Source organism: Sparus aurata, chromosome 1 (genome assembly GCF_900880675.1).
Source record: "Sparus aurata chromosome 1, fSpaAur1.1, whole genome shotgun sequence".
Taxonomy (NCBI): domain Eukaryota; kingdom Metazoa; phylum Chordata; class Actinopteri; order Spariformes; family Sparidae; genus Sparus; species Sparus aurata.
In genome coordinates this window covers 18914268-18941065 of record NC_044187.1, presented here as the reverse complement: position 1 = coordinate 18941065, position 26798 = coordinate 18914268, and the positions used below count along the sequence as shown (strand labels likewise).

The 26798-nt window shown below is 40.6% G+C and overlaps 2 protein-coding genes across 2 annotated transcripts in view; one reads left to right on the top strand and one right to left on the bottom strand.

Moving 5' to 3' along the window:
* Window positions 1–7654, top strand: part of cabp4 (calcium binding protein 4) — a 28316-nt gene extending 20662 nt beyond the window's left edge. Inside the window, exons 7-9 of the mRNA XM_030434951.1 lie at window positions 2338–2447; window positions 4299–4446; window positions 7043–7654. Of these exons, the coding sequence (XP_030290811.1) occupies window positions 2338–2447; window positions 4299–4446; window positions 7043–7071 (287 nt within the window). The 3' untranslated portion in view covers window positions 7072–7654. The remainder of the gene's footprint in view (window positions 1–2337; window positions 2448–4298; window positions 4447–7042) is intronic.
* A 1180-nt stretch (window positions 7655–8834) lies between these two features.
* On the bottom strand, window positions 8835–21108 carry lonrf1 (LON peptidase N-terminal domain and ring finger 1). The gene is made up of 12 exons (XM_030434912.1): window positions 20364–21108; window positions 17579–17697; window positions 16580–16702; window positions 14065–14256; window positions 13736–13949; window positions 13269–13374; window positions 13049–13163; window positions 12806–12927; window positions 12532–12690; window positions 12193–12355; window positions 11779–11931; window positions 8835–10506 (listed from the first exon to the last, which is right to left on the bottom strand). The coding sequence occupies exons 1-12, from the start codon at window positions 20956–20958 to the stop codon at window positions 10348–10350; spliced, it is 2220 nt and encodes a 739-aa protein (XP_030290772.1). The 5' UTR covers window positions 20959–21108; the 3' UTR covers window positions 8835–10347.
* Between the last annotated feature and the right edge of the window lie 5690 nt (window positions 21109–26798).

Genomic DNA, 26798 nt, shown 5'->3' with positions numbered 1-26798 from the left:
TTTTATTTCTTAGATTTGGCTGAACAAACCCTTGAACCAGGTGTGTGTAACAAACAGCCTTTCTCATAACAGTGATCTTAATTGCCTTGGAGACTTCAGTGTGTTATGTGCCTGCTTTGAGAAATAGGATCAATTTACGCTAGCGTGTTTTAAAGCTTTGAGCCCCCAGGATGATAACACTAATAATGAGAAAAACGTTCGACTTCAGGTCCGCCCTGTAAATGCTTAGCCGCAGAACAGTTATATGACAGATACAGTGAGGCGGTGTTTCTCCACTGCCATCCTCAGGGATCCCGGTGCAGCTGTCTTCTGTGCTACTAGCTAAGGTAATCCGACTCACCTGGACTCCCACATGTAAATAATCTCCTGATTAGATGGTCTTGAAAACCTTTGGATGTGGAGAGCGTCAGCTGCATTAACTTCACATACACATCTCGTGAATGTCCCCATCTGATGCGCACCACTGCAAAAAGACGACACAAACCACTAATGTTAAGTCTACGGAGCGTAAAAGGAGCACCAGACAAATCAGTCTGAATTGAAGGGAGATAAAATGGCTCATATTTCATTGAGACTTTATCACTTGATCATGCGGCCATGAAAATAGTCTCTCTGATAAGAATTATAAGCTTTAAACACGAGGACTTTAATGTTAAGCTGGAACAAGCCGATAACAATACGCGATGCTTCAAATCGTGTACAAAACATTTCACATCCCTACATGTGAGATAAGTATTCAGAACATGGATTTGGTGGCGGTTATTACATTTTATATTCTGTGCCGTGTTTCATACTGTGTAAAATTAATTATTCATCTGTTCAGTGATGCCTTAATTTGACCCACAAGATAGAACAAGCTTCAGAAACTCCTGGATTAATCTCTGTGGCGTAATACCTTCAGAGCCATTAATACCATGAAATTCGCTCTTTTTGAATAAAATTAGTGCTGTACTATCAATTAAAAAAATAATAATAATCTCCTTAGACTTATGGGAGAATTTTTTCTAGCGCATGATCATAGACTGACCCACTTAAGGCACAGAAAGTCTTCGAGGCTGTGTCAGGAAACCCCAACAGACTGCCGCTCCGCCAGGGTAGAGCCAGTTCGCAAAAAAAAGATATCGTACCTTGAGGCGAGTATGAAAATTGTTTGCTAGCTCAAATATCATAGAGTTAACTGTCTTTGATTTCACAAACCCTTCAGCTGCTGTTGACAGCTTGAGCCATTCATATCATGATTCAGCACAATTGAAAAAGTCTTTTCCACGCGGGCAGAGTTTGACATAGTTTGGTTTTCATCCTCAGCAGTCGTGAAACTCTCGAGCGCTGATTCAATTTTTCTGAACCTCGAAACAGCCGCGCGGCCCGCTCTCACATCCGCCAAAGCCCCGATAATGAAAACAGGCCGGGCGCGTTGGTCCACACTATCAAATAAGCCTGCCTTTTGTTCAGCTAATAACATGAGCCTTCCCCATTGTATCGGTCTGTTTTGATAATTACCATGGGGATCGAGCAAAACAGACCTTGTTCTAACAGGGTTAAAGGAAGTGAAATGAGCACATACGTAGCTGAATGCATTTTGGCGGTCTCCATGCAGTGACGACATTCGTAAACTTTTCACAGTCCAGTCAGGAAAGACAAGCAGATACTACCTTTAATGAAATGCTTAAATTAAGAATTGAGTTGCAGTGCTTGTAATAGTATTTGGACTCAGCATTAGCTAACTTGTTGTCAAAATGCCACCATCTTGAAATATGGTCCATGTCCCTCTGCGTTGTTTTTTTTTTCTCTCTTTTCAGTGGCTGATCAATGACAAAGTGGTGAATGATAACAATGAGTCAGATCAGCTACATTTGTTTGCCTTGCAAGCTGGAACACAGCCTAACAACGTTCGAGCTTTCCACCCTGAGCATGGTATCGGAGGGGAATGCCCGCCATGTGAATACAGTCTATTGACTTTGTATTGATACGTTTATACTGTTGTACATTTACCCACCTGGAGAATTCCTGAATACATGAATGAAATGTTTACCTTGCAGCCGGATTTGCAAATGTCTGCTAACGTATTTCCCATTTTAACAAAATGACAATACTGTGCTCTAGGCTTTTTGTTTCACCCCAAAGTGGCCAAAAACATCAGTTAATGCCAGTTGAAGTGCCACTTCTGTTACTAGGTAGATAATTACTAAGCAGACTACTGGAAGCACCAATATCCTCTGACACCTTCATGTTTAATGCATGAATCTGCACGTCAAGCAAGGACTCTCCAGGAGGTCGTGGATGTTACACCTCGGTAGTCAACTTGTACATGTGTGTCTGTGTCCTGTCCTTCTGCAGGGGGTGGGCATGTGGACTTTGATGATTTCTGTGAGCTAATGGGGCCGAGGATGCTGGCTGAGACGGCTCACATGGTCGGACTGAAGGAGCTCCGCTGCGCCTTCAAACAGGTAAGAGGTCCCCGGCTAGACACTGTGAAGTCCGACTTCAAGTAAGTGTAAAGGGGCCTGATACTATGACAGTACTTTGAAGTGTGCAACGGGACTTCTCCTCAGAGAGGGCCAAGAGTGCATGACTCACACTTGTAAACAAGTCAGAGGGAAGAAGGGGAGCTGGTGCTGAATGCAGAAGAAAAATGTTTAACGGGGGGAGGAAAATATTTATATTGATGATGTTTCTATGTCCCTGCCACCCTGCCATCTGTCTCACCTGTTAATTCATGCTCGTTACACTGACGATTTTGTTTGAGATTTTGCTGCGCCTCATTGGTCCGGAGGAAATATCTATTAGGTTACGCTCATCGATGTCAGTACAGAGGCAGGCACCCGAATGCAGAATTGATTGTCCCCTAAAGCCAGGCCCTGGTGTGACATAGTCTCAGACCAAGCAAAATAAATGAGGAGATCTTGTTATTCATAAGCACTGCTTCAGACACCTGGGCTCACCCGTTTAATACATTACAGCATGATAGGTTTGTAATGGTCACTGCACAACAGCTAACACTGATAATGTGCTTTAATGATTGTAACTGACAACATATTGGAGTGTGCATTATGATATCAATTTATCTTTCAAGTGCAGCTTTGTGCATTTAGTTTGAAAAGAAACAGGTGGATTGGACATCAGCTGTCACTGCTCAAGTTATGTATAACAGTCATGTGATGGCAAATAGATATATGAATTCTGTATTTACCAGTAAAATATTTTTACATGGAAATATTAAACAGCATATAGTTGTACACCTCAAAATGTAACAAAATCTGAGCTGTAGCCTGAAACAAATTGTATGAAAATGTGCCCGGACATTTCTGTAAAATCATCTGAAGATGTCTATCCCAGTCTAGAGTGTGAAAACACACTGAATTATTTATTCATTTTGGGGGGCTTTAAAACAAATTACAGTTATTTATTCATGGCTTTGAAATCAGCTATGGCGTGTAAGTGGCCCAGGAGAGAGCGGTCGGAACGACGAGCGGGTCTCCTGATGATGTCACTCATTGGCTGTTGCAGGCCACGGGGCTGGCATAGGTGCCACATAAACAAGGTGTCAATCAATTTGTCAGAGGCATTTTGCTCTCAAATAGCGTATTTTTTTTATGGCTAAAAGCACAAAGAAGCATCTGCGGTGTTGCCATTTCATTGCCAACTGCTCTGTTAACTGCAACCTCCATTTCTGCCATTGTATCCGGAGTTTTTTTCGCCACTCATGTGTCATCGTCAAGATCCTGAGTCATGCCGTGGAAGGCCAGAAATTCACTGTTGTTTGAATCCATTTGTGGAGAATAATGAATTGGCTCGCAACGCTACTGCTTCTGAACAGAAACTTCTGCAACGGAGGTGGATAGTCTGCTCTCTGTACAAATGAGAACACATTTTCACCTCATAGTCACTTCAAAAAGTCTTTCTCACTTCAGCACTAACACCTCATGAGTCAGCAGAGCCCCATCTGCAGACTCAAGCTGTTTTCAGATTACAAGGGACCTCATGCAGCCATGTTGTAATTACATGCTGAAAGTGTGACTTATAAGGTTTGGCAAGGCATGATCTCTGAACCTCTCTGTCTGGTCATATGTGTCTCTTGATTTTTTTTCTCTTTTTTTTCTCCTCATACAGTATACTCATTACAACATACCGTATTCAATCTCTCCAACCTCCCCATTAACCTAGAGCATGTGACGTTCTTCCCTCCTCTGTACCACCTCCCATCCCCGTCACCTCTGATCTGTTTTTTTTGTCTCTCTTCATTCACTACATGTTCGTGTCATCACCTCCTTAATCCCCACTTATGGTGCACATTGAAGTTTGACTGCGATGGCGATGGAAAGATCACGCTGGATGAGCTGAAGGAGGGCATGAAGACCCTCCTTGGGGAGAAGCTGAAGAAAGGAGAGCTGGAGGAGATCCTCGCCGACATTGACCTCAACAAAGACGGCAACATCGACTTTGATGGTGAGCGGCTGGGGACATGAAGGGAGAAACACGTTGGAGAGGAGTGGACTCCAGGCAAGGTGTAACAGGGCATTACAACAATTAATTAAAAAAAGAAATACCGAGACAGACGGGTGGGTGGTGAAGGCTTCAGCAGTGATTCCCATCCAGAGGTACCCCAGGGGGTTCTGCAGTTGCCAGAGGGGTGCGTACACAGACCTAGACTGCCAATTTCCAATTAAACTAAAAGAAATGAAATGTAACTTCACTAAACATATTAAAATATTTGTGCAAAGGAGGAAGAGAAGGGATAAATAGGATTATTGGTGTGATGCTGCTGTTAGATGCTCTCGATATAAAATGGATGTTTTGATATCTTTTATTTTACAGTCTACCTATGTGCTTAGAACAGAGCTTTTTCTCTGTCACCTACACTGTACATGTAGTCAGGGTTAACAGGCAAGCTGTAACCATGGTAGCAACTGCGTGACAGGGTAACACAAACCCAGCGCTTCGGCTTACATAAACTGTGTTTGACTCAAGTCGAGTTTGGACCCAAAAAAACCCCCCAAAAACAGAATGCCTGTCGAATTTGGCGACTACACAGACTCTCTTTGGTTTGGAGGCTGTTGGGCTGACAAATTCTGTCGACTGACAGAAATACTAGAGTCTCCTCTAATGAAGTCAAGCCAAATCCAATATCAAATAAAACATATTTGAATCCGCTAGATCTAGATTTTAATAGGGCTCAGCATCAAATTGCACTCACTCATAGATGACAGCTAGCTAAATAGTTTTATCAGATATTTTGATCTGTGCATCATTCCCTGAGAAAATTAATGTATGGAATAATGCCCTTTCTTGCAATGTTAAAGAAAGTGAGCAAACACGAATGTGTTTTCTCTGGGTCACGACCTTCCCACCATCCATGTTCTGTGGAAGTCCGCTCTTTAGTTTTTGTGTAATCCTGCTGACAAACAAACGGACACGGATAAAAAGCGCAACTTCCTTGGGCAGAGGTAATAAACACTATGCAATGACGACACAGACACACACACACACACACGATCAAAATAAATACCAGCCAGTTGTAGCATCTGATAATTATTAGCATCTGGTGGAGTACAGTAACATCCAGTTCATTGTCCCTTTAGGAAAACACTTTTGAAACATGACGGATGTGGTCAGTGACGGCGTTGCTCGAGCTCATCAGACATTAGAGGTTGGTAACTGCTGTTGCACAGGAGGGAAAAGGCAATCCAGAGAGGACGGAGCACAGGGGTCAGTAAATCTAGTTGGAGAGGGTCGAGGATGAAGGAGACAGAAGGAGAAAATGAGTCTGAAATGAGTGGGGGAGAGGGCGAGATGGGAAAGGAAAGATGTTGAAGTCAAGGTGGGACGGTTGGAGGGGCCAATCCAATCTAATCAGAGCTGCATTAAGCCAATCAATACACATGCCCGGGCACCTTTCACATGTTACACAAAGAACACACACTTGGACGGCTCAAGGACTTTTCAGTTATGTCATTAGCCTGTTTGTGTTACCTCAGAAGCAAATAAGCAATACTATGGAACACAATAACACAAACACACACAGGCACGTCGATGTGCACTTGTGCGGTGTGTTCGTGTAATTACGGCTTGCGGCACAGGAAGGCCTCGGAGGTGTGATCCTGTTTGTCTTGTCTCAGCAGTCCAATCAATTACAGTTATTGGGAACATATGAACAGGCGCGTCAGTCTCAGGGGGGATCAATAAGCAGGTGCTGCACATTATCATCAATTAGCCCCGAGGGCATCGTTTCAGCATATCTGTCCGGTTTAGCCTCATGGGCAGAAAACAAGCATCTGTGGCAGCACTGAGAACATCGCTCAGGTGTCCGGTCCGCCACCCCCCTCCGTTTACTTCTTATGGAGAATGGTTTAGAGGAGTAACTCAGGAGAGGATGTTAGTGGTTTAATCTGGAATTAAGCTTTAGTACTCAGTCGATCGATACATTCTCACCTACAATCAGACGTCTTTCAGAGCAAAGTACTTGAGGAAGTCAATGCGACGTGATTGATTGGTTGGATTCAGAGGGACCTGCCACAAGCTATCTGAGGCTACGTTTCATTGACTGGATACATCAATAGCTGCGCTGACTGACAAGTGAATCTACAGTGAGCCGAAACAAGCGGTAATCACAAAGATTGCCAACAATCACAGGATGAGATTAAATGATCATGGAAATTGGCAGGCGTGGATGGAGTTGTTAACCTTTTTAAATTGAGGAGTTGGATTGTTACCTGTCCAGAAAACCAGTCCTAACCTCTCCCTCGCTTCAACAACAACAACAATGAAACTGTCATATTTAAATGTGCAGCCAAAGTGCTCCTGTATCCTCCTCCTGCTTTTTTCATTCTTTGACACTTCACCCCATCGTCGCTTCAGTTTTTTATTAACTTGGTGATAATGGAAACATTTTGTCATTACATCACACCACGAGCCGGGCTGCGCGTCTCCAGAACAATTCGATGTAGGCCGATAATGATGTGGCTGCATCCTGTGCTGTCCTTTCATGGGAGTGTCATAAGTCCTTATCAGTGGAATCTGCTGCTGTCTCTGTCTGTCTCTGCAGAGTTCCTCATGATGCTTTCTGCACGGTGACCTTTGATGAAAGAAGATGGGGCACACGGCGCTGGATTAATGGATTCACATCGTCTTCCTCTTCGTGTTATTATGTAGTGGAAATGTCAGTCTGTAAAAGGAGTCAGAGATTTGTTTATATTTTCATAATAAAAGTTAAGTGCAGAGGGTAAAGGGTGAGTTATGAAACGCTTAACTCTATGCAACAGTGATGCTCCACTGTCACCCCCTAGTGGCGAAGAAGTGAGCAGACAGGTGTGTTGTGTGTTCATTCCTCTGGGCTCCAAAAAGTGAGTAAAACATGCAGCAACAAACAGGTAAAATCGCTGAAAGGACATTTTAAACGAATGGGTTGCTTCAAAAGTTGAGACTGAGTTTGCAGCCCTGATCTCCTCGTGCAGGTCATTCTAAAGTCTTGGAGCTCTAACTGCAGAGGCTCTGTCTCCTTTGTGAATTCATCTAGAAAAACAAGAAAAAAAAGATGAATGTGAGGATCTCAGAGCGCCAGAAGGAACCCAGGGCACCAAAAGTTCTGTTCAGTTCCTTGGAAAAAGGACTCTAACATAACAAAATAATTTCCCAGCCTGGGATCATTAAAGTAATTCTGTCTATCTATCTATCTATCTATCTATCTATCTATCTATCTATCTATCTATCTATCTATCTATCTATCTATCAGGCCTTTCTTAGGAATCAGTAAATCAATTTTGACATAATTATTTTTTTAACATCATTTACACTGGTATGTAAATGTGATTGGATCTGCCTGACCACATTTAGATGTGGCGTCACACGTGTTCAGATCTTAGGTAGGTGTATATGGAATGCAGTATTAGTCGATATTAAATAAATGTATACATAAATAAATACATGTTCTTATGAAAAAAAATAAATAAATACGCCTGTGAAATAAATCCTTTAAAGATTAAATGTATATTTTGTGAAATAAAAGTACCCTAAAATAAATTCAAGTAGAAAAATCTTCTTTTAAATGAAAACATAATTATATATTTCAAATGTAACTGTATTGACTCATTCATATTTTTACATTTAATCTAAGTTATATGTTTATTCCCATATTTATTTATTAATTTTAGGATTTACTAAATAGGCTATCCATTTATTTATGTTATTTATTTATTCAATGTTGATTAAAATGGCATTCCATAGTATTGAACACAATCCATACAATGTGCTGGTATCTGTGTGCATCATAACATTGATACAGATATGTTGCTTTTAACCAAGTGAAATACAGGTCTTTGCTCAAATTTAGGGTGAGCAGTTACCGATTTAATGTCTTTTCTGTGCCATGTAAAAGCCAAAAGTTGTTATTCAACTCGACTATGCAGCTGGACCTGACATAATATGTCATACGGAGATAGGAATAACTTATGCCACATTAAAAAAAGGGACAAATTATTTAGAATTTGTCACATATTTGTTTCACAGAGTTTTAGAAAGTTTCCCCTGACTCAACAACCCACAAAACTCAGGGTTTTTTTAAGGGAGTCTGGGGCTGCCTCACATTACTCATGGAGGAGCGTGTATCCAGATACAGATCTGTGATTCTCTCAAGCATAAATCAGAATGTAGCATCTGTTTGTGTGGTTTTTTTTGTCAAAACTGATAATAACTAACTTGGAAGTGCTGGTTGTGGTTTTAAGTCCTGAGTATTCAACATTATCAGAAAGATTTTTCTTTGAGGGGGCTTTAAAGCGAGATGAAAGCTTCAGATTGCTCAACATCTTCTGTTAAACAGGTCAAACACTGGACACTTAGGCTGAAGTTGAAAAAAGAAGTGCATTTATTATTCAAATCCTTAACTTATAACATCTGAGCAAAAAGCAAGATCTGTCCAAAAAGCTTTTTTTTTTCCTTTTTTCTTTTTTACAGATGATTTACATAAAACAGCCTTCACGTGAATTCTTCTCAATTCTTTACACACGTTATACACTGAAAAGAAAACAAAAAAAAAAAATACAATAAAACATACTTCATACAATGGCAAAAAAAGGAATGGTAACCGAGCCAATGCATCGTGTTAAATCACGATATGGTGTAAGGCGAATGCAGTCCCGACCGAAGCACTGCAGGTACCGTCCTCTCTCCTCCGCACAGACGGAGCAGCTTTGAATGAAGAATGCTAACCCACTGGCTGTTTACATGCTGTTCTTGTTCTGTCTTGTTTTCATTTGTCACAATATTGCAAGACCCCTTTAGAATTTCTCATAAACAAACACATGGTCAGAATGTACAAATATAACTTATAAATTAATTCAGTTTAAAGTTAGTTCAATGGGCAGCTGAATCTCTTGGTTTAGAGGAGTAATTCTCTCGATCCAGCGGGATTCCACACGACAGACATTTTCTTTTGGAAGATAGAGGTTAACTATTAAGTGGAAGAGAAGCATAAAATCTAGGATGAGACTTCAGGGCCATGCCAATCATCTGACCTAATGATAAGAGATAACACGGCTTAACTGCATTGACAACTTGGAAGTAACTCAGGAAGAAAATGAAGGGAAGAAACACAAATCGTCTCATTCGTTCAACGGTCAAGTCCTTTGCCACTGCTAAGAGGCAGCAATGGAAGTTGTGCGTGGTAAGCATGTGGGAAAAGTTAAGTAAAAAAGAGATCAATTAATACTTTCATCAGTGTTTAATACACATACACCAGCCTTTAGTAGAACTTGGTTTTACGGTGGCTCCCCTAAACCACATCTTGCTTTCACGTTTTGGACTTTCAGCATTTAGGATTTTGTTCCGCAGAAATACCTCCATCGCCCCCAATGCTGTCATAAATCCTACAGCCTGGAGACAAAGACTCCTTTTCACTGGTCGCACCAGAGATGATGCAACACAAACTCAACACTTTCTTCACCTCAGCTCCATCAGCACTACCCTTAAAGAGGGTAGACTCAAAAGTGATAGTTGGATTGACTACTCTCTGTGGCTGCTCTTCTCTCATTTCCAAAAGGTCTTTCACAGATGCTCCTATGAAAATGAACAGAGAGCAGATGAGAATAGTTGCCATCACATTTGTCTTTTTATTTTTTTTTAAGTCACAACAGATAATGTCCGTATCCCTGAGGTGGTTTAGCCACATCTCCGGTCTCAGTGATCCACAGTTCAAGGGTGTTTCAGCTTTGCTCTGATCTCACGAAGGCTTACAACTAGGAACTAGGATGGGTCTTGTTTGAGTAATCTGATGGTAATCAAAACAAAAGTTGGGGAGATGTCGCTTCAAGGTTGCTTGAGTCCAAACAATGTCTGTGGTGGTGAGGAGAGGAAGCTCTAGTTGTTGGGGATGCTCTGCAGATACGTGAGGATTTGCTGGATCTTCACTAGGCGTTCTTTGAGGCTTGTCATGGAGAGGACAGACAGCTGGTAGCGTGGGTCGATGGGGAGGACGGCCAGGAGCCACCAGCAGCAAGCTGGGCCATTAGGAGTTGCCTAGAAGAGAGGAGGAAGAGTTTAAAACCTTTCACAACTAGAAACCTTGTCAAGACATATCATAGGAGTCAAATTAAATTCATCTGAGGGTCAGCTTGATGACTTGCAACAACAACAAACTGTGCCAACATTTGAAATTAAATCTGAATTGTCTTTTTACAGTATTACACACCGAAGTCTAGGTATCAGATCTCTGCACTTTAAATAAGTGTGTATATTCTATTGTTCATGAATTACCTATTACAGTAATCCCTAAAAAAAATCCCTCTTTGTTTGATACAGAGAGCCTGTTTAATACATCTGTACTACGTTCTACATTTTAGATTAAATTAATTAAAGATTGACTGGGTCAAAAGTTAAATAAGTCCACCGCTAAAGATCACGGCCACTGTTTCAGTGTGTGAGCACATAGTAGAGTTTGGAATTCTCTTCATGACGCAACAGGGCCAGTGGGATTAGATATGAAGCACCCATAAAGCTCTTTAGCCTATATTGTCAATAGACTCCGCCCTGCGGCTGTCCTAAGAGCAGGGCTGTAATCCCCTTCAGTGCTGCGAACTGCGAGCTGGAGCCAGAATCGAGCGCACACACAACAACTGAGTTCCGGTATTAAGACCTCAGAGGCAGGTGAATCCATGGTAATGCAGTGTGTCATGAGATGATCCCGTTTTAGACTCACAGTTTACAGTGCCAGATGAAGTAATAACGGCTTTCAAACCGTGCATTATTTGGTTGAAAATGACTGCTTTTGTAGAGCTCATCTGATACGGATTGGAGTCTGTTTTTTTTATTTACACTTCACACAGCATCCCGACTGTTTTGGAATTAGGGTTGTGATAAAATGACTGGGATCTTTGTTTATCTGCATATCTGGTTATTTAAAACGTTGCGACGACCACATGTACCGGAGGCTGGCAGATAAACAAATGACTTGTTGTTCTCAACAGTCTCTGCTCCACCGTCTGCTCAGCTGCGATATGCTACTGAGAATTTTCACAGATTGATCTACAAATAAGGCTAATACCAATCATTCATTTTGACCCTCAGCCAAATGTATATTTTTCTGTGTAAAAACACAGCAAATACAAGGGAACCAAAAAATTTACTTCTATTGTTAACAAATGCAATGTCAGAGCAAATATTTGATCTTATCCTCTGACCCAGACATCTACTCTCCTGCTAGTGCAGCATACAGCTCTGTCTGATATCTGATGCGGAGTGTAAGATTATGCTCCTTCTGTGTTTACAATAGCGACAGATATAGGTGTCTACCTGGATGTCATCTTCTCGTTCCGGCATTTGTCCAAAATGCTGCAGGATCTGGTTGTGGAAGCGGACCTTGAGGTTCTGGAACCAGTCGCGGGCCTGCTCGTACACTGCATCATGCAGCTCTTGTAGACTCTCGAGCTCATCACTGTCCTCCACCTGAAAGAAAACAATTTATTAAGTTTTCAGTGTATTTTGGTAGCTTAATATACATAGACTCATTCCTAAAAAAAAAAAAAAGGAATTGTCAAAATGTGAAGATATAGTGTTAAATCTCCTTTTAGTGACACCCTACAGTCATTTTCTGTCGACTAGAAAGGTTGTTTCTTATCTAATAACAGATCTTAGGTGGCGTGTGACTATAAAAACAAAGCATACTGGAGAGAATATCATTCAAATGTTAGTCATTGTGGTTCTTACCCTGGTATCCTCCAAGTGTTCAATGTCAGCTGTACTGTAACCATCCTTCATTCCTCGAGACAGGACCCGGAAGCGTTTTCCTCCGATGGTATCTACGACTGATCGTCCGTCGGGGAGGAAATGGACACTCCTGATGATTAGCATGCAGCCATAATCTACAAACCTGCAGGGAAAGACGCAATATTTTTTAGACCGTTAAGTTTTGGCAGTTCACTTGTGATAACTTGAAATAATTATGAGCAGTTAATTTCCTGCTTGATTTGACAACTCATGACTAGGAATCTATTTTCTAGATGAGCAGAAAAGTCTAGTGTAGATCCTATAATATTGAATGCTTACCCTTTCTGGGGATCATTAATACACATCCCAAACTGCCGTGTGCCAGTGTCCATGCAGCGGCGAATCATGAGGCGGTAGCGTGGCTCAAAGACATGCAGGGGGCAAGGCACGGTGGGGTAAGCCATGGTACACACAAAGATAGGCACATTCTTCGTCAGGCTGCAAAGAAGGAGAGAAACATTTTAGTCCTTGTAAGCCTCTCTGAACCTTCTGCTCGCAGAAACTTCTGATGATGGACATTAGAGTCAGCCAGACCAGTGACAGAAATACTCACTCAGAAAGCTCTCTGGTCTCCTCCACATGAGTTTTAGTCCTCTCTGCGAACTCCTGACTTAAATACCGTTTGATCAGAGTGTCCAAGACAGTTGTCACCATGTATTTCCTACGTGCAAGGTACTGGAAAGTGAGGGATAGGAGTTAATGATTAAAACAGAAAGCAAGGAACACATATTTTATCAGCACAATGCTAGCATATGAAGAACATCCAGATTCAATACATGCCGAGATTGATTCTCACCTCTTTCAGGCTCTCTTTGCAGAGGGGACACTGGGGCGTATGGTCCAAGCAGCGTTCTAGGCAGCTTTTACAGAAGGTGTGGCCACACGGTGTAGTCACAGGCTCATAGAACAACCTGAAAAGATCACACAGATGCAACATTTATTCTCAATGTTCACAGATTTACAAGAGAACAATGTGAGCTGGCAGGTAAACCTTAAGGTAAGTCTGAGCCCTTTACCTCATGCAGAGAGAGCACTCCAGGTCATTGGGGTCCAGCAGGTCCCCAGGGACACTTCTACAGGTTTTAGCTTTGGCAGCCTGTTTTTTGGGGCTTTGTGCCACACCTTAAATCAACCAGAAAAATAAATGATTTCATAAATATTCTCTTAACATAAAGTAGTTGTTATGTGGGTCATTATATACATTGCTGAGACATAAGATGTGCTTACTACCTATAATCTAATTCAATATTAGTGTAGGGTATACACAGCAGAGCACAGAAGTACAATTCCACCCAACAAAGAGTCTGTATTTCAGTGTTGGGTTGAGTTTAATTTTATGCACCATTACTAGTGTTTGATGTTTTGAGTTCTTATACACGTTACTGGTATATGAACAGAAGCAGAACATCTTTATTTTGATTATTTAAACATAATACATGGGGAAGAACAGAGGAGAAAAGCAATAGTGGGATCAGCCACTGACCTTGTTTTTTATGCTTGCTACTTCCGCTGTACACAACACATGGCTCTGTGTCTGACACTGACAGCTTCCTCTTCAGCAGACTCCCTTTATCCTGGTCTCCCAACTGAGGAGCAGAACAAACTCTCTTCAGTCCCTCTTCACCACAATTGGAGCCATGAATTCGTAGCGACTGTGCTCTGCTCAGACAAGGTCGCTCCAGGCTTTCCCATCGTTTCTGAATAATGACAGAAGAGAGAGGTAAGAAGATGATGACTGTCAACATGTGGCCACAAGAGCATTAAATCAATCATTCACAAATTACATAGCATCATCACTTAGTGTGCTTGTACCTCCTGATTGTCCAGATGGTGGTGTGCTGAGGAGGCGCGGGCTTGGTGTTGTCTTTGGACCGGGCTCTGTGGTTGAGCTTGGGCATCGGCCACCAGGGTTTTACTGCGTAAGTGAGGTGAGGTGCTCTGTGCCGTTTCCCTCAGGCCAACTTTGACGTTCTCATCAGGTGGGGAGAGCAGATCACACAGGATCTGTGAAAAGCACTCCGTTAGTAAAGGTCACCAAAGACAACTGACATAATTAAAATTAAGAAACCTGATCTCCAAAGAAGATAGATGGTTATGGTTATGGCAGCCTCCGTCATCAGTGTATGAATGTGTATGTGAATGGGTGAATGTGGCATGTATTGTACAGCGCTTTGAGCTGTCAGTAGACTGGAAAAGCGCTATAAAAATGCAGACCATTTATGAGCGTTGTCAAATGACAATGACGTGGATGCTGGTGTCCTAACGTTTCATATTAACTTAATATTTTTGGGGACAGAACTGATCTAAAATTAGGTTAAACAACACATTTTAAAATCAGGGTTCATACACATTTTTCAAGGTCTAATTCAAGCACTTTTCAAGCACTTATATGGGTCATTTTTAAGATTTTCCAGCACCTTATTGCTGGGGTGAAATACGTATCTAAAGGAATATATATACACTTGTGATTTTTTTCTTTACTTTTTATCAGAGTTATGTACATTGTATCATGTTGTAAACATCTAAAATTATATTTTATAATAGCAAAAACTTCAGAAATTAATTATCTAGTCTGATCCCAATTTTGTGAAAGACGCAGAGTTATAATGTCAAGCACTTTCAAGCACTTAAACTAAAATCCAAGCACTTTTCAGACCTTGAAAACACAACATTGAAATTCAAGCACTTTCAAGGATTTCAAGCACCCGTACGAACCCTGTAAAATGTTCGCAAGGCTCCAAAAACAGTCTGTGGTTAGGGAAATATGTAGTATTTGTCCTCTTTGCACAAAGAGGTTATTGAGAAAATACTGAACTAAACAATACTGGAAATCCAACAAACATGGTCATAATGTTGTCCATGGAGATGTGAGGTGAAAAGATAAGGCAAACTTTGATCAGACAGTTGGATCATGCTGTGCTCAGAATAGATACAAGCGCAACCTTGTTTGAAACTTCATGTATATGACACAGGAGCAGGGACAAGCAACTTTTCAAGTTCTAGCTTGTGTCTCTGAACGTCATTTTAAACATATTCATAGCTTGTGCTCAAGCCATCATCAGACAGACTCTCTTCAGATATCTTTACTTTTCCTCTATATTTGCATTATTTCCCAATGTCCTGCTAGAAGAAACCTTGCCGATTCCCTGGACCAAATAACGGATGTCAGGCATTTCTGTTTTTAATTCGTGCATGTTTTATCATGTTTCAGTGAGGGTCACAGAGGCTGTTGTTTTCAATTGCAGTAAACTGCTGTTTTCATTCCATGGATAGTGGGGAAGGCCGTTGAGATTCTAAGGGTGATTACAGCTTCAACAAACTTGATTTGACAATCTATCGATGAATGCTGTCTGGCTCAGTGTTGTAGAATGATGTCTAGCCTGAGTCGTAAGAAAGACAGCAAATTCAGACACTACCAATACAACGAGCAGCTCTTAACAACAGGTCCAATTAGGTTCACACACTTCATACCAAGTGAAGACTAGAGATGACTAATGTGATTATGTATGTTTCCTTATACAATGATGATGATTCAGACAGGATTAAACAAAACTCGAGCAGCTCAGAATGACAAAAATCTATGATGTTATTCAGTGAACATATGCAGAACAGCATGACTTAACTGTGTGTCATTTATGTAACAGTAAAACTGTGATCTGGTCAAAAAGTGGAACTAATGTCATTATAGAGTCACAAGATCTGATCCAATAACAACTTTCCAACAGCAGTTGCACAGCATGATCGTAACAGAGAGCAGGGACGGTCTTCATGGCTGAGAAGGTATGAACTTCATCTCGTTCCAGTTGACCTAACATTTCTCATATGCAACCACAAGGTATGGATTTGCATAAACTGACTTGCATAAACATGGATTAGCAAGATAAAATGACCACTGTTTGGCACAATCAAGACAAAGAGGACAATGCACAATGTGAATCCTGTTAAAGACAATGCGATACCCGCTTATAAAACTGCACCTCTTCCTTTTCTCCAGTAAAATGTTTACTTAATCATAAAGCTTAAGTGGATTTTTTTGACTTGCCATGAAATGAGTCAAAGTCCTTTAAGTCAATGTAGTATAAAAGCAGATGCCCGCTATAAAAACAGAACAAATGGATTTGTGCAATAAAGACCCTAACGTTTACGACTATCCAGTCAAAGAGATGGAGCAACAGTGCACGTCAGCTAGCTCCTCCAAACTACTTTCATAATGGCTGGGTGACCTTAACCCAGCAGCAGGATGACGCAGATGATAACAGAAGCTAATATTTAGTCTTTTTCCACACCCGCAGACAAATCATAACTCCCTTCTCTTAAAATCTTTCACCTTTTCCACTTGTCTTTTAGCACAGGGGAAGTCTTCATCTAGGGCCAGGCACTGCAGGAAGACTTGGAGAGACTCGTCCACTTGGCCCATCTCATGTAGAACCATTGCTTTCCTAAACACAGCCTGAAAGGAAGGACAGTATGGGGGAAATGTTAAGGACCCAGTGTTTATGTTTGTGTGCATGCATCTTAAGAAGACACTGGATTTTGAACACATATACAACTTCAAGACAAGCGACACAGCTTTTCCTAATACATTATTTTTCCCTTCCATTCCATGAATCAATGTATTGCCAATTACACATGTGCTTGCATGTGATATTTGCTGCACCAGAAAATAAATAACCTCCCAGTCTTCCGACCAGACATTTAGTCTCCTGTTACTGATATAACAGTCATTAATGGCTCTGACGTTAATCATTGCATTTTTCAGTTGTGGTTTAGAAAACATTCTTTAGTCATGATGCTCTTTGATACCTTATTTAACCTAAGAGAAGACTTTTCATACAATAAGAAGAGGAGATGGTCGTTAAAAAATATGCCTGTAAACAAAGAAACCAACAGGACCTCCACAAAGAAAGTATCCTTTGATGGTGACTCAGTAAATCCATCTGCCATGATGCATCCCAAATTATTTTTGATAACAATTTTATTCTACATTAAAACATGTTAATGAATTAACATGATTGTGTATGACCTGGCCTACAATTTACCTGTGACTGTTATTCAAAGACAACAACAAACAAGGTGTTCCTCGCCTGGGGTTTTTAGGGACAGCAGTCTTAAAATAAACCTTTTATAAGTAATGGTTGGCTGACCAATATACTAGACCAAACACGTGCCAAAGGCATGTGAGTGAATGTACTGGCAATACCACCATCCAACCATCCTTATCCTTCCATCAGCAAGCCAAACTAATAATGAACACAAGCTGAAATAGAACTCTGAAATTTCTGTGACACAGGATGACAAAAAACTGCAATATCAATGAGTGACCTACTTCAGCAGAACATATGGACCAGGAACAAAATTCTGTGTCCTCCAAAGCCAGACGGTATTGTTTGAGAGCCATGTACGCCTCCGCTCGAGACAGCCTTGCCACCGTTGTTGTCTCTGGGTCTGCATGAAACATGGGGAAATGGAGAGGGGGAGAAAATGTGTTATTACACAAAAGAAAAAAGGGTTTCTTAGTTTTCACAGATATCATGGAATTAAGGGTCACTCTTAAGTCCTAAAAATTGACAGTAACACCATACCGACTACATCTAATTGTCAACAATTTAATGGGCAAACCTACATGCATAGGTAGGTAGTGTTAACCTAAAAAGCAAGTTTTATAACTCTGTTAATACATTATATAAACACATGACATGCACAAATTATATATTAACTGCATCACTGAAACCTTTGCAAACAATGCCAAAGAAAAACAGGTTTCATAACCCTGACTAAGCAGCACGAGATCAGTGGATTTTATTTTTTTCTTCGTAATGGTATGTTGCTTTATAGGCAACACAAGAGCGACAAACACTGGCATGTCCTTAAAAACAATAGCAAAAAATACTAAGAAAACAACTCTGAACATGTTCAGAAAGGGCTGAATTTCTTTGGATGATAATAATATGAAGCATTAGACCTGGCAATTGTATTTATGCCGATGTGGATCGTGTTAAAATCAGGCATTCATCTTATTACTCAACTATGTTATTTGTTTTGAGCAAGTCTTAATCTGTGATGCTGTCTATCCTGCAGACATTACTGACTATTGGATTCTTAGTGGATTAAGTTTACCTGCATTCCATCACAAGTTCAGTAAGTTTCACTTTCTTCACTGAATTGCAGTTTTTAAGCACATGGCATGCCATCAATACATGTCATTTATAACCTCTTACTGAGACACATGAGTTCATTTATCTGATACTAATGTGAACAGGACCACGGGTAGTTTGTCTAAACATCTGAATGTCTGCAGGAGAGAATATCTGGAAGTTTCTGCCTCTCCGGTTGTCTGAAGTGCTGATGGCCCTTGCTGTCAAGAGCAGGTGGTCTGTACAGCAGTGACATCCTTCTTCACCCTTGACCCAATGACAGCGCAGAATTCTAGTTTAAGTCCATCACTGGATATCTCGCAGGCAGTGTTTGAGTAACAGGGGTCAGCAGGGATACAGCACCGTTATATGTGTGTTATACAATTTGACCCAAATACCATGGCTGTTTCCATAAGTTCCACATAAACCAGGTAAAAATTCCAGAATGATTTTCCTGTCTTACTGTCAGAGCAGCAGAAACATTTGTCCGGGTGCAGGAGTCAACAACAATAAAGGAAATTAATGTTTGAGTACAACATTCAGAGTTGCACTGAATTGATTTTTTTCTGCCAACACAGATATCTTTTGATTTCACATTCTGATATTTTAAAAAAGGTTAATTACCTGTAATTTATGTACACCTGAGGGTAAGAAAGGTGTAGTGTAGTGAACAAAGATTGATGATTTAGTATCGTTTAACTCTTGTAAAAATTATTCTGGACCCTAGTGACACATGTACTTAGAACTGAAATCGTGTTTACTTAATCTGAAACAGGACAGAACCTCTCCTCTCGGTGTGTATGAATCCGACCAGCCACCGACCGTATCATGGTTTGTAAGTGCTGTGCTAACCCTAGTCCAAATAATAGCAGTTTGTTTTCATATTATTGGCTTAATTTATCAGCTGGAATTTCACTAATACAAATAGACTGCAATATACATTTTCCTAATATTAGTGTGATAATGTATTGTTCCAGTATATATTTTGTGCATCTCCACGCATGAAATAACTGAATGACAAAGTGTCGATTATACTTTCCTGCATGATTAAAAAAAGACTATCTCTTCTGAAAGGCTGTGCTGTGCACACAATGCATCATATGGTTTATATTTGTATTTAGGTACTGGTTCTAAGAGATCCCACTGGATCACAGGATGTGCTCTGTGAACATGCAGGATGTTCCCAACACCTGAACGTGTAGTGCTTTACTAAAGGGCACATCTGACCTTTGTTGCCGCTGGTTAAAGCAGCATATCTCCATTCACTTCACTTAAGTAAGGATTTGCACAAGCAGCCGCAAAACCTCCTCACTCAGTGGCTTGTTGACTCTAATGTTAAATCATCTGCCAAATAAGCAGGCCACTTCCTCAGATTGCATAACATTAATGGTCTGTCACAAAAGCCAACTCGCTGCCTTGCTAAGTGTCTATCTGGACCACCAGCCTCCTAAACTGACCCATTTACATGCGCATTCATTCCGGTTTTAACGTATTTAAGAAACCGTGACTCGTAACTGCCATCACAATTACAAAATACAAATACCCTCCCCCACCTTTTCTCTCTCTCTTTTCTTTTTTTTACAAGTTACAAAACCTGTCCCAGTGTGTCATGACCTGCCTTATGCAACTTGCAGCTAGCGCGCATGCGCAGCTTATGGAATTTCGTAAGCAGAACATTTCAGGTCACACGACAGCCAATAGGAGCTGATCTTTAGCAGCGTGAGGCATGGTAGTGATGCTTACTCAAAATGTTGGTCAGTAGAGCTCACTCTCCTCACCCTCTCAGGGTCCGCCGACAACAAACAAACACCATCACACCTTCATGTTCATGTCATTATAACAGGGGGTTCATTACGTGGCGTTTCAATAACACGTAATATTCCCATCATCCCCGCTGCTGAGCGTGCGCACTTGCAGGACACACCTCCATCCCTCCCTCTTAGAACATGGATGTAAGGTTATTTCAACAACACTTACCACGTTGGATAACGCAGGTGGCTAGCGTCACCGCTTCTTTATAGCGTCTTCTACTGCACAGCTCGTCCACCTCGCTTACTGTTTTGGCCGTTTTCAGCTCTTCAGGGAACCATTTCTCCAAGAGTCCGCACAGAATTACATTCACTCTCTCGTCACCAGTCACAGCTTCCTTGCACAGCTTACATTTAGAGAGCAGCCGTCGTTGTAAACACCTTTTACAATACGAGTGTCCACAGGCTAGGGTGACTGGTTCACCTATAAAGCTACGGCAGCTGGGACAGTCGAACGCATCTTCCGCGGAGTTGCCCTTCGCGTCAGACAGCGCGTCTGGCCCTGTGGTTTTCGTCTTGAAGTTGCGGAGGACGCAGTCCACGAAAGTGCTTAAATGTTCTGGTCGCACAGGGCCGTACCGCATAGCCGCTGAAAACCAGTCAATGGCTTCTTTGAGGCAGTTTTCAGATGCTAACGCGTTAGCTTTCTGTAGTATGAGCTGATGGTGGTCCTCGTCTTCGGAGCTGTTGTCCGAATCAACGCCGATGAAGAAGCCGCTCCTCTCCTCCGCCGCTGCGTCCTCCACTTCCCGCTGGAGCGACATGGTGACGCAAAAACACAAAAGTGAAAATGTTATGTCGGAGAAGGTTTTCTTCTGTTGGCGTGTCTATACATTTTGATAGCTGCCCGTTCGCGGTCCAGCACGGCGAAATGGAGAGACTTTCTTACAGCCGCCCGTGTGTTACGTAAAAATCAGCGTCACGTGAACTGAGAAGTCGCGCTGTGATTGGTCAGAAGGAGTCAGTTACAAAACCAGCGTTCGAAAGTTTCATAACTACGGAAGAGACGCAGAGAAGTTATCTAGAGGAGAACTGCGGGTCACAGCGCTCCCGTCTGAACCCAGATCTCTTTAACTATGTGATACAGAACTACAGGAAACACACATGCTATAGCTCGCTGTTGATATAATCATCGGTGAGATTGAGGTTTATTTTTTTAATCTCAAAGCTGTCAGAAAACCCGCCCTAGAAAGCCCCCTCATAACTGGTTGTGTAAGGACATTTTGTAACGCCCTCTAGTCTCAATTTTACGTAATTTATTTTATTCTCCCTAGCTGTGTCTAACCCATTTTACTTTCGCTTTCTATCACATGATTTACAGTAACATTAATATTGTCTTTCCGTGCATCTCCGGTTTGTGAGCACATTTTGCACCAGAAAAAACGGGATAATCAATGCACGCATGAATAGAGCAGATTTATTTTTGTGTTTATGTTCGATTATCACAAATTTTTGCACATAAATTAGCCTTACACTTGCTCAGTAATATAGTTAAATCAAATAAAAAAGCCTTGTTTACATTACAATGCACCAAAAAGAATGAAAACAAAATCAGTGCATATGCACATTTATTATTGTGTTTAATTTTGTAATTTGTGATTTTCATTTCAAGAGATGAGATGAGGAATATTCAGTTGGTCAAATCTGCCACAACATGGTTGGATGTCATGAAATCATGCACAAAGGAGCTTTTTTTAAAAAAAATCTAAGTCTTTCCCAAAAAGACAGAAAGCGAATCAGTGCAAGAATGAATAGAGGGTACATACTTTTTTTTTAATTTACATTTGTAATTTGTGATGATTATCACCAATTTTTGAACATAAATCAACCTTCTACTTTCTTGATACAATAGTAGCATAAAAATAAAAGAGTCTTGCGTACATTACAACGCACTGAAAAGAAAGATAAACAGTCAGTGCAAGCATAATTAGAGCTAGGGCACATTTATTTTTGTGTTTATATTTGTAATTTGTGATGATTATCCCTAATTTTTGCACATAAGTTAGCCTTCTTGCTCAATAATGTAGTTAAATCAAATAAAAGAGCCTTGGTTACATTACATTGCACAAAAAGAAATACAAAAAATCAGTGAGAGAAGGAATAGAGGGCGCATACATTTTTATTTATATTTGTAATTTTGTAATGATCATTCGCAATTGTTGCACATGAATTATCCTTCTACCTGCCGAGTACTATAGTAAAATAAAATAAAAGAGCCTTGCCTACGTTACATTTACTAAAAAGAAAGAAAACAAATCAGGGCAAGACGTCAGGTTACACGGCAGCCAATAGGAGGGTTATGATTATCACCATTTTTCCACATAAAATTAGCATTCTAAATATTAGTCAAATAAAAGAACATTGCATATATTAGCCTAAATTCTGTAATATATCAAACTCATGATAAAGTTTGTTCATAAAGCAATTTTCAGAACACGATTGCTTTACAGAACCAGATAAAGGTACACACAGCCACCACGGAAACATAAAAATTGCACACACACTCAAGATTAAAACAATAAAACATGAAAACACAGGAGAATGCTGCACGATGCATCCAGCCATCACGCTCCTCTCCAGGCAGACACCTGGTCTACATTACAGAATTGATTTTCCTATTTTATAAAGCTTATAGTTCGAGCCTGCACCGGCTCTTAGCTATGCAGCCATAGGTTTAGTCTGTGGGGTAATTTTTCATGATGCTCTGAGCTCCTCTCTCTTTTTCTCTTTCTGTACACAATCATGCTTCATGAATACGTGTTACAGACTTGGCCTCTTCCCCGGAGTCTCTTTGGTCTCGCAGGTTCCCATGGATGGTGGTTGGCCCTGCTGCTTTGGTCCTGCTTGTCTTCTACCATCATCATCATCATCATCATTATAATTATGGTTGTTATCATTATTATTATTATTATTATTATTATTATACTTTTAGTATTATTATTACTCCTATCTCAATTAGTAAAGCTGTTATTACTGCTGTGGCTGCTGCACCTCCCCTTCCCCCGTCTCTCTCTCCTCTGCTAGACACATCATTTAATGTACACGTTACTTGTTTTCAGTGTTTCATGTTCTGCCCAGGTCTATTTTCCACTTCCACATCCAAAACATTTTAAGTGATCTGTGAAAATATACATAATGTGAAGGTCAAAAGCTGCTGATTGATCCTTATATCCATCCACGCTTTCCTAACCCAGTATAGCTCCGACACAAGAGATGCTCAGTGTAGATCCGCTGTCACGTCATGCTGCTGTCCGTCGCCTCCCATCATCACCTGTCAGCTCGCGTGGTCGTCGGGGCTGCAGCTGACCCGTGGCCCCGGCTCTGCCTGTGACAGCATCAAGCCACAGTTAGCAACATGCCAAATGAAGAATATAAATGGGGAAAAATAAAATGGCCATCACAACAATGTGCTCTTGTCACTAAACGAACACATAAATCAGATTCAGTTATTTATATCCAGACAGTACTGATCTCTACTAGTATTATGACTTAATAGATGGCATCAAAAAAACAAACAAACAAAAAAAAGCATTGTCTTAAAAACATCTCTGGTCTTAAGTAAACACATGATGTGCTTTGGGTGGCATGAAAAAGCATGGAAAGGTGTATTTACCTGCTAAGTGGCGAGCAGGGGAAAAAACATCAACAGTTAAAAATAATGTTGTCTAGCATCAAAGCTTTGTCAGTAAACATTTGATCAGATGTGAAATAGTTATTAGCCTTCGTGATATTCGGTCAGAGCCTTTCATGGTAAAGTTTAATTGCTCTGTTGTGACCCTATAAACCAGGCACACCTTTGTTATCTTGTGTTGTTTAGTTAAAAAGACAAAATAATCAGTCTTTCTAGAACTGATGATGCTCATTCATCATTTTCAACCTGGTACAGCCTGCCGTCTGAGTGGAGACACTGCACTCTGGTGGCCCAAGTGGTCCACTGCTCCCTTAAAGACAGGCAGAGAAGTGCAAAATGCATCCACAAGAAAAGTATGATATGAACATTAAATAAAAGAGTGGACACAACTGGGGAAAATAAAGGCAAAAAACGTGTGTTTTTACAGACAAAACAAACAACCAGACATATTCTACTGAAAGCTGAAATAAACAAGAGGAGACCCACAGGTCATATTTACTGTCAACATACGCCGGTCAGCCACAACATTAAAATCAGTGGCCAGTTGATGTGAATGTCATTGATCATCTTGTTAATGCAGTGCTCTGTGTGTGAGTGGTCATGGCAAAATGTGGGGAAATCTTTTGTAGCAGGGGGCCTGCTACACAAATATGCTTATCTGTTTGTGGAGAGATTTTTGTCTGTGAACTGCGCAAGATACAGTTCACAGACTTTACAGATGTGTAGCTGAGAACAAAATGAAGGCTGGGTTTTAAAATGGGCATAATCCGATCAAAGGGTGCCTGAACTAGTGGGTTAGGGTGGAAGAACTTCACGCCCCTGGCCCAAATTTGTTAGAAGTTGGATCACTGAATTCCAGTTCCAATGACTGGATGTCATATATTTCACCTTCAAATGAGTCCTAACACTGTATTGTCTAAAGATAGTCCATGGGCCAGACGAGATGTCGGTACCACCCAAGGTGGCAAAGGTTGCTCATCATTTTTGAAAAGATACAGGTCATGTCTGTAGGTAACATTTTGGTATGATAACCCTTCCTGAGACACAGCTAAATTGGTGTTATCAGTTGTTGAAGTTACCCTCCACGATTGAAAAAATGCCTTTTAGACACTGGTGCATATCTTTGTATTGGCTCATTTTCAGGACATTTTCCAATGTTTTATATTATTGTGTTTGGTACCATTTTTAAGGGGACACTCAGAGCTTTCATTCAAGGTCTTTTGTCTATATGTGCGACAAGTACAGTGGACACTGGAGCTCTTCAAACTTCTAATTTTCTTTTTTTTTTTTTTTTAATTCCGACTAAATCATATGTTTTCTTTTAGTCCAGCGGCATCAAGAAACATCAGAGACACAAAACACAAAAACTGGAATACTGCCATGACCCCAAGGATTCAGAAAATGTATGATTTATTCATATTATTTCATTCTGAGGGGGTTATATTATATTATAGAAGGGGGCCTTATATTAGGAGGACATGACACCAAATCTGATAAATGATTAAATATTTTCTCACCTTCTTTATTCCACCAGGACTCCATAAACACCATCTTTACTCCTTCTGGACTGCACCAGTTGTATGCTTAAAATAGTTTGTGAATTTCTTAATGATACCATTACTGTGTGGTACCTCTTTTCTAATTTTTCCAGTTAAATTGCTGCTGTTTTTTTATGTCATCATTCATTTTACAGATAACTCAGTTTTAGTTTTTAGTTTAATTTTGTCTTGCTGGCAAACATGTTGGTGCATTTATACCTCAAGCAAGCTTCAAGTGGCCTGAAACTTGTTTGGTTGTCTCATTTGAACCAATGTAACAGTGAGCAATACATATGTCAAGTCATGTGCATTTTGAATATAGTTTGTGATGCAGACCATAGTTGTTATATAATGATCTACTATGGTAAGTAGTAGTGGTGGTTATGTACAATATTTCTGTTTAGAAAATATATAAAAAGTACCAACTTTACATTAAATAAGCTGTTAATGTAGGCTACATGTTAAGACATTAGTTAAGATTCATTTTGATTTATGGTTTCTGATTATATGTTTCTAGTTAAACTGAATGATCATGGCCACCAGTGAGCAAGGAAATAACAGTCCGCAACCAAAGCAACCAAAAATGGAATGCATTATCCACTGCTCTGATGATAGAGAGAAGTTGGTTTCACTTCAAGATATTGACTCCTGGAAAACTCTGCTCAGGGCAGCTCAGTTACGGAATCATGCACCAATTTTAGACACGGCAAATGTCATTCCTGAGGGACAGATTCCACCAATCTACTACCACAGGAAGTGTCGCAGTATCTTCACTATGAAGAAACTTCTTAATGGCATCCTTGGAAAAAAAAAAAAGTGGCTCTGCTGAAGAGAAAGTATCTAAGAGAGCAGCTAGATGTGTCTCAGGAACATTTAGGACGTATGACAGAGAGTGCATATTTTGTCAGAAAATTGGAACCTAGGCTTTTTTTTGTAAATGTATATGAGTCAAACCTTCATGTAAAAGCATAATTACGATACGTATTTCTGGTTTTGGGTCAAACTAATTTTCTCAGTGCAAGGGCCACTTTTACAATAGCATCAAAATCTCTATTTTTAAACCGGTAAGAAGGCTTGACGCAACATAAAAATTTTGCTCGTGGTATAACCAGGGTCTGATACACATGAACACGAGCATTGAGAACATTGTTTGTGTACACAGAGTTTACTAAAAAGAGGCAATCTGGAACTGCTGTCTACAAGCTTCTCCTGTGGTGCCAAGTCCTACTCAGCATGGATGGACTGAAAATTATGGCAAGCTGGCCATTCACTGGATGCGTTCCCCACCTGCACCAAATGTGGTCTTGGAGCTGCTATCATGCAAGTGTGTGCGTTCGTGCAAACTGCCAGATTGCACGTGCCTGTCAAATGGACTGTCCTGCACAGACATGTGTAAGTTGCAGACCTGCAGCAACCAAAAACAAGCCCACGATCC

Coding starts and splice junctions, on each gene's coding strand:
- lonrf1 (XM_030434912.1), bottom strand. CDS start 20,958: ATGTCGCTCCAGCGGGAAGTGGAGGACGCAGCGGCGGAGGAGAGGAGC. Junction 13,164..13,268: donor GAGTGCTCTCTCTGCATGAG/GTAAAGGGCTCA, acceptor TGATCTTTTCAG/GTTGTTCTATGAGCCTGTGA. Junction 12,691..12,805: donor GAGACCAGAGAGCTTTCTGA/GTGAGTATTTCT, acceptor CCTTCTTTGCAG/CCTGACGAAGAATGTGCCTA.